Genomic DNA, 15,100 nt, shown 5'->3' with positions numbered 1-15,100 from the left:
AGCTGAGGGACGGTTAAGCTCTTGAGTTTAAATGAATCTCCCTGAGAAAATGCTATCTTTTCCGCTACAAAGTACATCTGTAACACAGAATCGTTAAAAGGATATTTTTTGAGTATTGCTATTTTGGTACAATTGATTTTAGCCACTCTTTTATTAAAACAAACCCATGAGAGCTTTTGCTTGAAGAATGCTGAAAGATGAAAGAAATCTTTTAATTTTGCACTGCAACTAAACCACAAAGCAAATCCACTTCTCCAGCCGCTGTCTTTAGTGCTAAAACATTCCGAAAGCAGACCAGATTTTTAAAATGGTTAAGTAATTAGTAAATTAATTGTTTTAACATTTAACAGCAACTGGTCACCAAGCTTTAAAATTAATGAATCTGCACACTACAGCTCAACAATTTTAGGAGAGAATTCATTTTTATTATTTTAATGGTCAAGGATAAACTATAAAACTGAATGAATATCTTGTGTCTGTGTCTGAATGTTTAATTCTAACATAAAGTATAATTACAGGATGCAACACAATGCACCTTGAAGAAAGCGTTTGGAGAAAAAAAAACCTTTGGGGACTTGATTTCTCCAGTGGGTAGAACTAGCTCTATAAAGAAAGATTATTTCCCCACAGTAAAGAAAAAGTAAAGATAAAGAAACTAGTTATCTCATACAGTTTGCTCAAGTTTGTCCATTGGTAATCAAAGAGTAAAGATTTAATAAACTTATACCTGCCACTATTTAGTTCTGTTTATTAGAGCACAGATCTTTCCACTTAAAACTTAGAAAATGCTTTCTCCTTCTAACAGTCCTGCAGCAGAGAATGATGCCAAATTCCTGGAGGATTGAGTCCAAAGAGCATAAAGGCAATAAAGAAAATCAAACAAAAAATATGAGAATCTGAGTCTAGGAAAAAATAAATATACAAAGCTAAATGTATGTGTGCATCACACTACAGCTCTTTGGAAATACATCTGCATAATTTAGAAGAATATCAATAGACCCTGCGGAAAGCAGGCAGCAAGCTGTGGTTTTAACCTCCTGAATAAAAAAAAACATATCTCTGTCACTGTGATTCAGACAATCGTCAGGTTGTCTAAAGACATAGATCTGCTTTAAACACCACTCACTGTCTGCCTGCTATTACAAACCTAAATGATTAGATTTAGTGCTCCCAACAGGCACAAGAAAAATACATTCTTGCTGCTACATTGCTCCCAAAGGTCATAGACATTAATCTATTTAGGTTCAAAAGACTGAAAGAATTAAAGTAGTAACAAGTTGCTGATCTGATCTGAAGCCAATGAATTTTTGCTTTTTAAAATAACTGATGCGGATGTGAAAACTTAAGGAGGACCTAAACAGAATGTGTCACTTTATTTACAATTTCATAAGTAGAATCTGTTCACATGTACAGTATGGAGAGCCTCAGCTGTCTGTCTCAGGTACAGTATGTGCTGCCACTAAAGCATATTGAAAGCCAGAAATCATGTTAGAGGTGTTTCGAGACCCCACCTGTTCTACAGTTTGCTATAGAACAGTTTACTTTTTTGAGTGGGTGCTACTCATTCTGAAAGATAATCTCTCACTGAAGGGTAGAACAGTTTTACAGTGGTTGAAACGTTTTATACAGGGTATAAAAATATGTTGCAAAACACACTTCATTATTATGGACTGAAGAACAATGGTGCCCCTTCACCAACAGCTGCTAGAATGCCATCAAGCTCTTCTGCCTCTTCTATGCTAATATGATTTAAAACAAAACATTGCCTTTCCTCAGCCTGAGGCAAGTTGTGAATTTATTCCTCTGCAAACACAGGAATTTATTCCTCTGTAAACACAAAATAAACACAAAATGTTCATTTAACATGTCAGCAATTTCCAATTTGTTGTTTAGAGATCTAGTACAATTCTTTACACCCATCTGGTAGTGTGAGGATAGTCACACACATCCTCCTCTTCCATTGTTCCAGTGGAGCAGAGAGCTGCTTCCGGTATTGATGTCTTATTTACCGTTACTCTTTGTCAGTCATGTTCCTCCTGATTCCAGTTACATCATAATCACACGCTAAAGCAGGAGCTTCTACCTCTGGTATTTTGTTCCTAATGCTCCTTGCATTTAGGTATAAGCGCTTAATTTCCTCTTCCTTTGATGTTTTGTTTTCTATTCCTGGTATGTCTCCCTTGCAGATTTTCTTCAGATCCACCCCCCCTCTCTACTCTACTTTAAATGTTTTTGAACTTTGCTGTAGCTCCTTGTCCCTTGCCAGCTGGTAGGCCCTTCTCATTTAGACGTGATCCAGTCTCTGACATAGAAAGATTTCTAGCTGCTGAGAAAGCTTCAGCACACCACAACCTCAGCCATGCATAGTGTTTAAGGATTAAAAACCACAGTTGCTCACCACTGCATGATGCAGGCTGGATCCCAGAGAAGACAAAGATCTTGGGTCCTGCTCCTCAGTTCACTTTCCAAAGACTTTGTATTTGTTTCCCATGAAAACTGCATTTACTTCTATTGCAATATGGTCAACAAAAATGTATGTATGTAGGCCCATCTGCTCTTTGGACAAAGGCAGTAACTTAAGGAAACTTCAGCAGGACAATATATTGTTATCATTCAGGACCCTTGATGCCTATCTCTCCTGCACTGTTTCTGAAAACTCTTTTTCCTGAGCGTTTGGGGTCACTGGCACTGACTGAAGTTATTGTGAGTATCATAAACAGAACAAATCCAAACACAACCTTGCCAGTATACAGAAACATGACCTTCTCTGTACAAAGCCAAGGGAATCAGCTCTTCAATTTTTACATTTTATAAGACATACAGTAGACAAACCCAGTGGTCTGATCTGAGGACACTGTTTTTCATGCCAGTGTCTTGTGATGGTTTTATTGCACAGATAAAGGCTAACGTGTGTTCAAAGGATTCCATTGCCTTCTAATGGCATTTGAATCCCAGCTGGATTCTCAAACTACAGCAAGAAAGACTGCACATCAAACTAAATGAATGGCAGTTTCAGTTTCTGTGGTTGAGAAATGAGAACACTGAGAAATGAGAATTACTGAACATGATACCTTAACCCCCCCCAAATAAGAGGGGAAGAAACAGGACTGAAAAATAAATAATAAATAACATGTTCCTGGGAGACTGGCAAAAACAACATTAAAATTAAGAAAAAAGTGTTCTGTACACTATCCTGAAATTTTCAAATTACCACCTCCTGTGAAGAAAATACTTCTGAAATTTCTAATTATCTCCTAAACAGCAGGAGCAACCCTAATGTTCTTGCAATTAATTGGGCCCAAAATGGTCTTTACTAAATCAGGGATGAAAGTCCCAGAATTTGTCAAGGAAATCACTGATCAGTAAAATTAAATAAATAAGTGAAATAAAATGACAGATACCGAAAAGCTGCTGATGAAAAAGGTGGCTGGTGGTGAAGGTTATCTTCTTCTTTTACTATTTATTATTGCTATTTTTATTTTTTTGTAATTCTCCTCTTTGTTTTGCTGAATGTTACTCATTCAGGGTTATTAAATTCTTAATAGGACAGAAAATTAGGGTGATTCAATATATGAATTGTGAAGTTTGTGTGAGCAGAAATCAATTGAGGTGATTAACAAGTGGTAAAAATACAGTTCTGATGCAGATGTACAGTACAAACCACTTTGTGCTTTTTTAAAATCAAATCCTTCTCTTACCATGATCTAGACTAACTCAGTATACTGTATGTTTACAGTAAAAAGTGTGTAAACAACTGGCTCAGAGTACACAAGATACCGTACCTCACCCACCCACCTCAGCAGAAACTATCCTACACATGTACTGCAGCACAGGAAACAGCAATACTGCTGGGTTTCATGCAGCAGATCTTTAAAGTGCTTCCAGCTTCCAGTAAAGCCAACAAGTCCCACAGATGAAGGACATTGTCCCAGAAACCCTCACCACGAAATAAACTCTTACCTTTGATGTTCATAAGAAGTCTCTTCAAAGCAAGAGCAGGCTATAGCCTTACCAAACCAAAAATCCAGTATACAGAAATGCTGATGAAATACCATAAAAGTGGGTTAATGCACAGTTTTTCAGAAACCCACAACTGGTCCTAAAGGTATTATGAGTATAAAGTTGGAATGGCTGCCATATGCTATTGAATATACAGTATGCTGTATATATAAGAATAACAGTGAAAGATTTAGTTCAGGAATGCAATAATGTTAATATATCTCCATTGTTACTTCAATTATCCAGCTGTAAGTACAAAGTGTATATTACTGATTTATAGTAACAGCACAGGAATTAGGGTAATCGATTATCTACTACAATTCGACAGCAGGCTGCCAGGAAACTTCAGGACTGAGCTGTGTGCTCATGCAAGCAGAAGAGAAGCAGCGATCAAAAACTGCAAAATACAAGGAAACAGAGAAGACGTCAGGACAATAAATCTGTCTTCAGGAATCAAAAAAGGTTACTTCAGCTTCCATTTTTGTTAAAGAAAAGGAAAAACAGCTTATATTAAATACAAATTTATTGAGGCAGTGTTAGGCATATGTAAACAATGTGCTCGCAAGTAAAAGGTATTAACCTACTCTACCCAGAAAAGTTATTAAAATAACATATAGATATCAGTTGTATAAACCCTCCCTCAAATGCGACCAAGAAACAGTTGGAAGATGTAGGTATCAGCATAAAAAATATGTCCTGAGGAAAAACACAAAACAATGAAGAAAGAAATAGTTAAAAATCCCTGGAGCCCTGAGGTTATTGGATTTAATGCCGTAGAATACCTATTTACCTCTGTACCTGCGTGATACCATTTTTCACTAAATCAATACTGAACTGAAATCAGACATCTGAATTATGTATGCTTAGCTCCAGGCCTCTAAAAGATACGGCTAGCTTTGAGGTTAACAGATGGTGGCATAAAATGAAACGGCCGCCCAGATTAAAATATATCCAGTCACGGAGAGCGTTTGAATCTTTCAGCTTCTTTACTGCTTTTGAAGGAGCAGCTGAAGCATCAGTGATGTGCCCAAACCAGTGAGGTGCTGTTTCCTGCTCAGGCAGCTTCTTAAAACATTAATCAAACACGCAGACCGCAAGGTGGAAAGAACAAAAACATGAGGCAAAGCAAGCAGATATGCAGTTTATATATTGCCTTTTGCATTTCTGTTTTCTTAGACAGAACATGATGTGAATACTTGCTATCTGCCTATTGCGGAGGGTGCACTTTTCCGCAAAATCTCCGTCTGCTCTTCCAAAAGACTTTGAGCAATGAAAAAAAAAAGACTTGAATATTCATTAGATTGTCTCTGGTGAGTTCCTGAAGACTCTCCTGCTCTCCCTGGCTTTAGCTTTTAGAAACAGTAAACAGTTCTGCCCCAGTGGGAAAAGCCCAAGTCAGATTGACAAGACTCTCCTGTGGATGCTCACTGCAGGGCTTAGGAGCGTCGGCTTCTGTTTTGATCAAGAGTAACTGGTCGACTCACACTAATGCATGAGCCATTTAACACATCATTGTATTCATCTTACAGCACTCAGAAAAGGGTTAAGATTTAAGGGATAAGAAAGATGAGGGAATTGTCCAACACTGATACAGGAACGCTGTCTAATACATTAAAAAAGTAAGGACTCCTTTTCTTAAAACAAATTCCCAATATTGCATGTTTTCATATACATTTCTACATTATGCGCCATCAAATGAATGGTAAATTTGGCCAACTGAGACAGGTATTGATTTGATCGATCAGTTACAAACTTGAACACAGTGAAAAACTGAAGTTCCTGTGGTTACGCAGAACCAGAGTTGTGGACTGGCTGTTTCCTACAATGCTACAATGCTGAAAAATCATGATGACACAATATTAAGCAATATTGAGAGGAGGTAACTACATTCACATTTATTCTCCCTTTCAGCAATTATCAGAGTCAAGACCCATTCCTGATAAGGGCCATGGCAACCCAGGGTCCATCCCAAAGCTACACACTGCATGGGACACATGCACCTACAAGCATATAGTAAAAATTAATTTACCTCCGTTAACCCCAATTAACCTCAATTAACGCAGTTAGCACACATTTGCAAGGTGAGAAGATACTAGAGCTCCAGGAGAAAATTAATGTACAGTAAACATGCGGACTCCCCATAGAAGGGGCCAGAATCAAATCCGGGATTCAAGAGCTGGGAGGGGGCAGGACTAATCAGCAGGCTGTCCCGCTACCCTTTTTGACATTTATGACAAGCAGAGTTAACGCCATCTGACAAAAGCACACCCAAACAAAAACATAATCTACCTCAAGCCCCGGGGGTGAGTATACTGATCAATTATTTCAGAATTTGTTCTGCCTCTTTTTTTTGTTGCTTTCACAAGAACAGGTCCAAGTTAAAACTGCCAGAGCCTTTAGGGTACAGTGAAGTTTGTAATAACATTTATAGTCTGGAGAGTAGATAGTGCAGCACAACACAAGAAAAATGACCTGGCTCTGAGCTTCAAACTTGGATTCACTCAGTCGCCACAGCCTTGGAGACAATTTATTTCACAGACTGACAGGAGCATTTCTGATAACTTTTTCCCCCTCCTCCCCAGACCATGTCGGAGCATGACTGCTGCGGTGAAGAACTCTTATCGTGAGTTTCTAGAAACAAGAGTGGGTCTGGGGCCTGTCCCCTCAGCCCCCTTCTGAAGGCCTGATGTCAACAAGAGAATGCATTGTGCGCTTGCTTCTACCGACTGCAGTGCTATTTTAATTTCAGATATCTGGCAACAAACAAAATCCGCGTCATCTTTCATTCTGATCGGAATCAGCAAAAGAAAGAAATTAAGGCTAGCTAGTGAAACTGCTACATTAATCAATCATGTTGGGTTGGCGCAGCACACAAGCAAATAGCTTGGCACCTCCCCTAAAGGACGCTATGCAAAGTTAAGGAATTTACACTCAAGAAAACGGGCATTAGAACACATTATTAAGGAAAGGGGTCAACACTATTATTAAGGAAAGGGGTCATTATTAAGGAATGGCATCATTCTGTTAACTGAAGCAAGAGATTAACTGAAGCAAGAGATGCCAAGATTATAGTATAAATGCATCTTAATGTATAACACATATTAATCTTAATACATCTAATGCATGATTGACAATGAAGTCTAGGAGAAATATCTGTACAATTATATTTTACATGACAGAGCTTAAATGCTACAGTACAACTTCACTGGAAAGCCATTTAGACATGTATGGCTGTCGCTGCCATTAAGACCAGTGTGTATGTCTGTCTGTTGACAAAAGCCAAAGCACTGCTAATGCAGTAAAAGTTTATAACTTTCTACGGAATTACTAATTTTTTTTACTACAATTAATGAAGTTATTTCTTATCTGATGAGAAAAGGAGGCTTAGATTAATAAGGCCAATTTTAGCTTCCATAGATGTGTTATTTTTTCTCTCTCCTGAATTCAGATTCACATCAGAAATGTTGGCTCTTTGTCCTCTAACTGAGAATTGGGGCAGCATACAGTGGCCTACAAGTCCACTGGTGAGTACTGCCCACAGTGCATTGCACACCACTGAAGAAAGTTTACAAGCTAACTGAATTGGCTTGTTAATGTTTCATCTCCTGGGTTCATAGCCTAACTGAAGAGCAACGCAACTCCACGAGCTGATGGAGTATTCAGACTTCAGCTGGTCACAGTAATTGGTTTCATGATCTGGTAGTCTCCATTTAAGGCTTCTCCAGTTTTGTTCTATCATTATTGAAGAATTTCTCCTTTATCAAATTTCCAGCAGACTCAAAAAAAGAAAGAAACTTTGTTAAGAGATACAAAGGAATGAGCAGAGGTTAATTCCACACTGGAAAAGTAAAAAATGAAGAAGAAAAAAACACATTTTGACATGTCTGACCTTCACTGAAACACTTCAACAGACAAAGGAGAACAACTGAAGGAAACGTTATACTCCTTTGCAGCCTGCAAGCTGGTGAAGCTCCTTCCACAAACATCTAAAAAACTAACCTGTGAGACGCAACATCCTACTTTCTTTTCAACCTGTGTTGTTTATTCAGCACTAATCAGTGATGAGAAGAAATTGTCTTCTGATTACCTATTCATTTTACGCGTACAGTTTTAACTAGATCATCCCCACTGTGCACCTATGAAAGGAAAATTTTACAGTCCTATAAAAATATACAGGAACAATGAGGTCAGACATTTTAAATCCCATGCAAATATTACAATAGCTCAGAAAAAAACAAGCATCATTTTACTGAACTGCACATTCTCCTTCAGTGGAGACCTGTGGATCTTCAACATAACAGAGATCTCAGTGTCACAGGTGTCATGTTAACATTTAACATGCAGGCACTTATGTTAGTATATATCATTGTTCTTCTTTTTCATGAAAAACAACAAAATAGAAATGCAGCTAAGGTTACAAAACCACAAACATCAAAACCTAAAACGTTGCGTGAATATTATCAGGTTTTTTATCTGTAGGACAGATTTAATTGCATTAAACACAGCAGCTGCTTCCTCAGTTTTCAAGGATGGCTCACTTTGAAAGAAAAAAAAAATTAATTCAAATGCATTGTTATAAAAAATGCTGGTTATTGAAAGTTGTGATGAGTTGAAACCGAACCCCACACAATATTCATGGGCTTTGTAATCTATTCTTTTGTACTCCAGATTGACATTAAAGGAATAATAGTGTTTAACAAGAAATAAACCTTATACATTTTCTTGCCTTAACAATGCTGAATGAAAGGCTATGATTTTTCTCTTTTTTCACAGTACAGATTTGCTATTACGCTGTGAAAGAGAAAGCAGTTATTGTGCTGGGAGCTGAGCGACACAATGCAACACTGAAAAGATTAATAACATTAGTGTCATCACTCACTGGGGAGGTACGTTAATGTTCATCTTCTCTCCTGCTGAAACAATACTTCAAAGCTAAGGTCAGATTCTGTCATCATTCGAAGTGCATTTGGGAATAACAAAGGGGGTACTTAAATCTGGTTTGTCACCATATTGATATGCTGTACCTTACTTATTTGCATTAAGATAAAATCACATTCGCCCATTTATGTTTGTTCCAAGGTCACTCAAGGTTGGGCTTATTAAATGTTTCATTGCTGCTTAAGCAGACTAGAGAATACAGCACCTAATGGCTTACCTGACTGTAAACCTTGCGTAGATATAATTTTATCATTTTAGACAAATATCATTTCAAACACTTGAGGAAAAAAAAGTATTGCTTACGGGCTTCAGGCTCTGGATTTCCTTCTCAGTCTCAATACACAGCAAGTTAAACCAAAGCAAAGAGAAACACTAAATAAGTGCAAATGCATTGTCTATCTATTTGAAATAATAATTCTTCACAAGCAGTATAATTCACTTGAGGTATTTATTTATATGTAAAGATTTGTGCTTGATGCAATCTGTTAAACACTGATGCTTATTCAACTCAATAATATGATTCCTAGGCTTGTTTTTTTATCACTTCTGAAGATTTTAGATGACATTATGGGTGATGGTTCTGAAAGAAAAAAGATTTCTTTGACAGTGTTATCAATGTCAACACTTCAAAAGAACTTCAGTAAATCTCTACTCATTACATTGTTACCAAAACACGTACTTGTGGAACATTCAGAACAAGCAGCAAACTAACATTAAAGTTTGCTGACAGCCTGCACAGATACAGATGCGGATGAGGTTCCCATAACAGCAATGAATTATATTATGTGGGTGCCAAGACCCTCATCCAGACAAGTGGAGTGAAGACTGGTGGACGAAGGACCGGGCATTTTGATGGTTTGTTATCATACCAGTTTGGAGTACAGTAGTATTAATGCAGGGAAATTGTTAAAGGCTCTATAGTAGTTTTAAAAATAGGTTAATTCATACTTCTAACAGCACGAATCTCTTTTCCACTTGGTTTCAAGGCACCTGACCCACCTTTTTTCTCCTCTGCATTTATTCTGAAAATTCACTAATTTGTTATTAATTTGGATACAACATGCACAATGTTTCATGACAAGCTGAGTCTATTGTTCTGGTTATGCTGACTCCACTAGATACAGGTATAGAGACAGATGCATACAGTAGATCAACTCTCATTTTGGAGACTCTGCCCATTAAAAGCCATGTAGTGAGTTCTTCTACCTGTAACCTGCAAAGCCACACAAACCGAAAAATGACCTTGAAAACCATTAAAAGCCCAGCTATGAAGATTTTCACATAATGAAAATTTAGAGCCAGCAAATTCAATTTTGGACAACTCTGTTCAGAGATTTCTGAGCTAGCAAATTCAATATGGAAAAGTCAGTGCTGGGATTTGGGTGACAGAGAATTTAATACTAAGAGCTTAGCAGAGGGAACTTATAAGTCAGCCTCTTCAGTGCACAACACTTAGTACTACCACGTTGGTGCCAGTAAACTCAATGAAAAATCAGGACAGGTAACACAGAGCTAGTGAACTTAATAAAAGGAGCTCAAGCTGAGCATCTTAGAGGCAGCAAATGTGATATAATAGGCAGCAAATGTGATATAAAGTAAAGTATGAAGAGAACGCAGGACAATAGGCAGGGCCTGCATGCCAAAAACAATGAACAAATACAAAGGCTACTTATCGGTCCACTTGATCTTCAGATTACCTCTTTTTTAATTCACTAAACTGTTTTACTCAGGTTAAGTGTACATCTAATCTAGGACGTAAGAGAAGTAGATTTTTTTTTCTACAGGTTGCATAGTCAACTACCTTTGTTTTATGTTTTCTGAACAATGACGTTTCAAATCCAGTCCTCCATGCAGAAAGTGAGCAAATAAATCCAATGGGAACTAGGCATTCAAAGGCCTGATTAGCACCCCTTAATAATTACACACTGCGCACTTATGAATTAATTCATAACTGTCAATCTCGAGGTGTGTTTTGATAGGATACTGACATCTGCAAACCAAGATTGCAGAGAGCTGCTCACAGTGCATCTGTGAGGGACAGAGGGGCAGAAATAGGCAGCGACAGGCCAGGAATCTGGGCAGGAAAGCAGGAGCACACTCAGCAGCTTAAAAAAGTTCCATCAACTGGGAGTGACTGGAGTCACTGCAAGGAAATTCAATGACACACTGAAAAGTAAATCCTGATTACACCCCTGCAAAGTTTTAGAGGAAATGTCTTCTGGTTGAAACTCAGATTAGGTTTTCTGCTGAAACCAAGCTTTTCAACAAACCCCTATCAACACATGTTCAGTTCTCCACTGTTCATATAAACCAGGTCTATCTTCAGATGTCATGTCATCTCAACCAGACCATTCCAATCATACTTTTGTCATGCAATCGCCATTGATGGTTTCATTCCTACGGGAAAGAAACAGGGTACATTTCATGTTCGCATGGAAACGTTGCTCCTGATCAGACCCAACCATGATGTCTGCAGCAGCTACTGTAGTCCCTGAACAAGCAGTGCTTACATAAGAGGAGCCCAGAAAGGTTCAGATCAGAATTTGCCTGCAGGATAAGCGTGACTTGTGAAAATGACTGAAACTTAAACCACTTCTCTACGCTGCTCACTGGAGTATGAAAGCCTAAGCAGTGCGCCATGCGTCCCCAGAGAGGATTCCCAAACCGTTGCTGGAAGCAAGGGAATCACCTTACACAGACTGCAAGAGCCACTTAGGACCCTGCATTCTGCACAGTCAGCAGCGACTGCTGCCATTCAAGTCATGTCATGTAAAAAAAAACAATTAGATACCGGGACTGACAATAATGATCTCGCACGAACAAAAATCTAAAAAACTCTCATGCTTGAATGTCCCTTGAGTAAACTGAATAAATTAACTGCAGAACCCTTATGTATTTGAAAAGATGCATGTGTACTCATTTAAGTTAAGTTTCTAAAAGGTTAAATTAACATAGCACTATCAGAACAACTAGCTCCACAGTTCAGATTTCCAATGTGCTGTGATCCGTGACCATTAATTACATCCATATTAATTACGAGTCACCTCTGAGAACAGGAGAGGTTGAAATGTCCCTTTCATTATTTTTTTTCTTGAAAAAGTGCTGTGTTTATTCAAGTCATCTGTCACCTAAGGCTGCTCCTTTCCTGGTTAAGGTCTGGCCTTGTGTGGATGTTTAAGACGCAGTATATACAGCTTGTTCACTTAGGGGTCACAAGGTGACCACTTTGAAAACAACCTGAGGGTCGTCCTGCACTTACTGTACACTGTCAGCTCTACCAATACTTTTCCACTGAGAATGTTTCCAAAGTGAAAGAAAAGAGCTGCAAATTTTGTTTCGCAGACTCAAGACACTGGGGAAAAAACAGTGGAGATCAAAAAATACAGTAGATGCTGTAGTCACTTCTACCAATTAAAAGCAAGCAAACAAAAAGAATAACAACTAATTGAAACTAAAGATGCATGTATAAGACACAAATACTTTACATTGACATTGTTTGATTCACTGTAGAAAAGCTACGATATAAATTTAAGAACTACCTTGAATTGGGGACACTGCCAGGTGACAGAACTAAGATCTTTCGCCCCATCACTGAAAATATTCATGAGGACATGTCTGTGCTTTTTTTCTTCATCAATATGAAGGGGAACATTTTTAAAAACCTATTAATTGGATTCAAGCGCAGATCATATCTTTTGTTATCTGCTGGTGCATATTATCTTTCTTGCAAAACCACTCCAAACCCTATTAGTTTCTGAGCTGTAAGGATGCAGGCTAATGCCTTCTGTATCCAGTGGTTCAAATAACTGGTCCACTGGGAGTTCATGAAGGCTGACTTTTAGCAATGAGCTCTACTTAAAAGAATATCTGCCATTCAACTGATGACCACTTTATATGCAGCACTCATTGATTCACATTAAGAAACATCTTTCCAACAGTGAAAGAGTAAATAATTTAGAAGGTCTGCTGTCAGCAAGGGTTCCACCATGACGTTGGGACCAAATTAAACTACAAGACAAGCCTATCTACAAGACAGAATCAGACAACTTTGTGAGAAGCCTAGGACACCACACGCTCTAATTAGAACTGAATGAAGACCTATCAAAGCTTGCAGAAATGAGCACCGTACTGAGGAATATGTTTTAAATTATTTTAAGTAGCACATTAAGTAGGATCAAACTGCAAAAAAGAGGGTGAGGAAGAAAAAGACACTTGCTGACAAAAAAAAATCAAAGTCGAAAGACTTGATCTTAAGATGAGGGAGGGGTGCTCATTAAGCAGTAGTAGAATGTGATTCTTGCTGATTTCTAAAACTGGACTTCCTATCTATTACAGGCTAATAGATAGAGTCGTAACTAATCCCTCCTGCCTCGCTGACAGCTGCAGATGCAGAGCTCATTGGCTACATGAATTGCAAATGGCCCATCTTTCTGTTCATGCAAATTCCTTAAAGACTTGGTGACATATTTCCAATTTACACAGCAGGCACAAAAAGCATGCCCACGACAAGCATAGGAATCTAAGAAAAAACAAAAATGCAATCGTGAAGTTTACAAGCAAGAGCATCAGAATTCAGAATACACAGCCTTTCCAGAATACACATGGATTCACTGCTAGGCTCCTAATTCTCTTACACCAAGGTGTGCGCTCATTAAGAAGGCTTTGGAAGGGCCATAAATCATCTGGATGTGAGTGCTTCTGAGCCCATTGGGTTTACTTTTTTGTTAACTTTAGATTCCAGAAGTTTTTGTGCTTATTGTACATGCAGTGCAACCAGTGGGACAAACAGCGCGGCTGTATTTATAATCAAGATATTTTTTTGCACAACCTCTTATCAGCTCAAGCTTTAATCGTGCATGCCTGATAAGTCACACTGCATGGAAGGAAAGTAAAATGGTTCTGCAAATAGTGTTTCTTCCACAAGCACCCTCTTTTCTGATTACACTATTTACATAGTTCTAATTTTTAGCCCCCAGCTAAACCACAGGGTCAGCTTAAAAGGACTATTAATCAAAAATTTATTTTTAGTGTTCTTTTTTTCCACTTTTCTTTCAGTGTTTCATTTGTTTCAATTATAACTCATTTAAAATAAATGGAAGCATGTCCACAACATTACCTTTTATAAAAATGAGCACAGTAAAAACATTTATCAATCATCTCATGACAAAGAGGGGCATAGACTTTTATTCATGTACTGTAGTTAAGCAGTATGTTCTCTTTTTTTAATGAGGACTGACCTGACAGGGTTGCTAGTTAAGGACACTCGCAGGGACTCCAGGCAGTTGAGCAGCTTGTCATCGGTGATGCCAGAGCGCAGCTCATGCACGTACTCCTGTGATGACAGTGTGCACTCATGCTTACTGTTCCTCAGTCCGCCCTGTAACACAGTAATGCCAGGACCACATGTTAGCAATCAGGGAAACACAATTTACAGAACATCTGCCAAAGTCTGCTATTAAAGGATGACGCATCTGACCATTTTAAAGATAGAAACCATTGATTTGGTGTGATCGGTGAACATCCCGATACTTGGCTTCCTTTGTCAAAAATACGGCAAGCAAAGGCTACTTATAGGTTTAACGTGTTCCAGTCAACTGTGCTGAAGTCGATGCAATGTTCCTTAAATTACTAATATACTATGGAAGTCACACCACCACTGTACAATGGTTAGAAGTGATTTGCTTGCAAGATGAACAATCATGGAACACTACCCCCATATTTTATATAAGCTAAATATATCCAACCTATACCTGTTAAAATATACCTATTTTAACACCAGAGGATATGGCAAAGGTATTTCTGTTATTCAATCCAGATCTTGGCAGCACTATGCACATTATAAGACATCCTGACAAAATCATCCCTTAACATCTAAGTAATAACAAACCATAAGCAAAACTAAGCCTTTGAAGCAAAACCATTTGAGTTAATTCAGGTAGAAATAATGCGATACTTGAACAGAAGTTGTCAAAGTCTTTTGGATGCTTCATACTGCTACTTTACAGTACATAGATCTAGTAAGATAAAACAGCTGCTTGACATACAGCAGGTGAAAATGATTACCTGTGCTTCTGAGCTAAAGCTTCTTTACACGTCATTACCCCTGCTAAACTCCCGCTGGCCATGCTATAATGTACTGCAGCAGCCAAGAATTTTAGCACAC

The 15,100-nt window shown here is 38.2% G+C and overlaps 1 protein-coding gene across 9 annotated transcripts in view; it reads right to left on the bottom strand.

Moving 5' to 3' along the window:
- Positions 1 to 15,100, bottom strand: part of diaph2 (diaphanous-related formin 2) — a 488,074-nt gene that overhangs the window by 337,708 nt on the left and 135,266 nt on the right. For all 9 annotated transcript variants that reach the window (XM_088597461.1, XM_088597456.1, XM_088597458.1 and 6 more), the window contains one exon: positions 14,175 to 14,314. In XM_088597461.1, the coding sequence (XP_088453587.1) occupies positions 14,175 to 14,314 (140 nt within the window). The remainder of the gene's footprint in view (positions 1 to 14,174; positions 14,315 to 15,100) is intronic.

This window comes from Lepisosteus platostomus, chromosome 10 (assembly GCF_059453375.1).
Source record: "Lepisosteus platostomus isolate fLepPlt1 chromosome 10, fLepPlt1.hap1, whole genome shotgun sequence".
NCBI classification, from domain to species: domain Eukaryota; kingdom Metazoa; phylum Chordata; class Actinopteri; order Semionotiformes; family Lepisosteidae; genus Lepisosteus; species Lepisosteus platostomus.
This window is presented reverse-complemented; position numbering and strand designations above follow the sequence as displayed.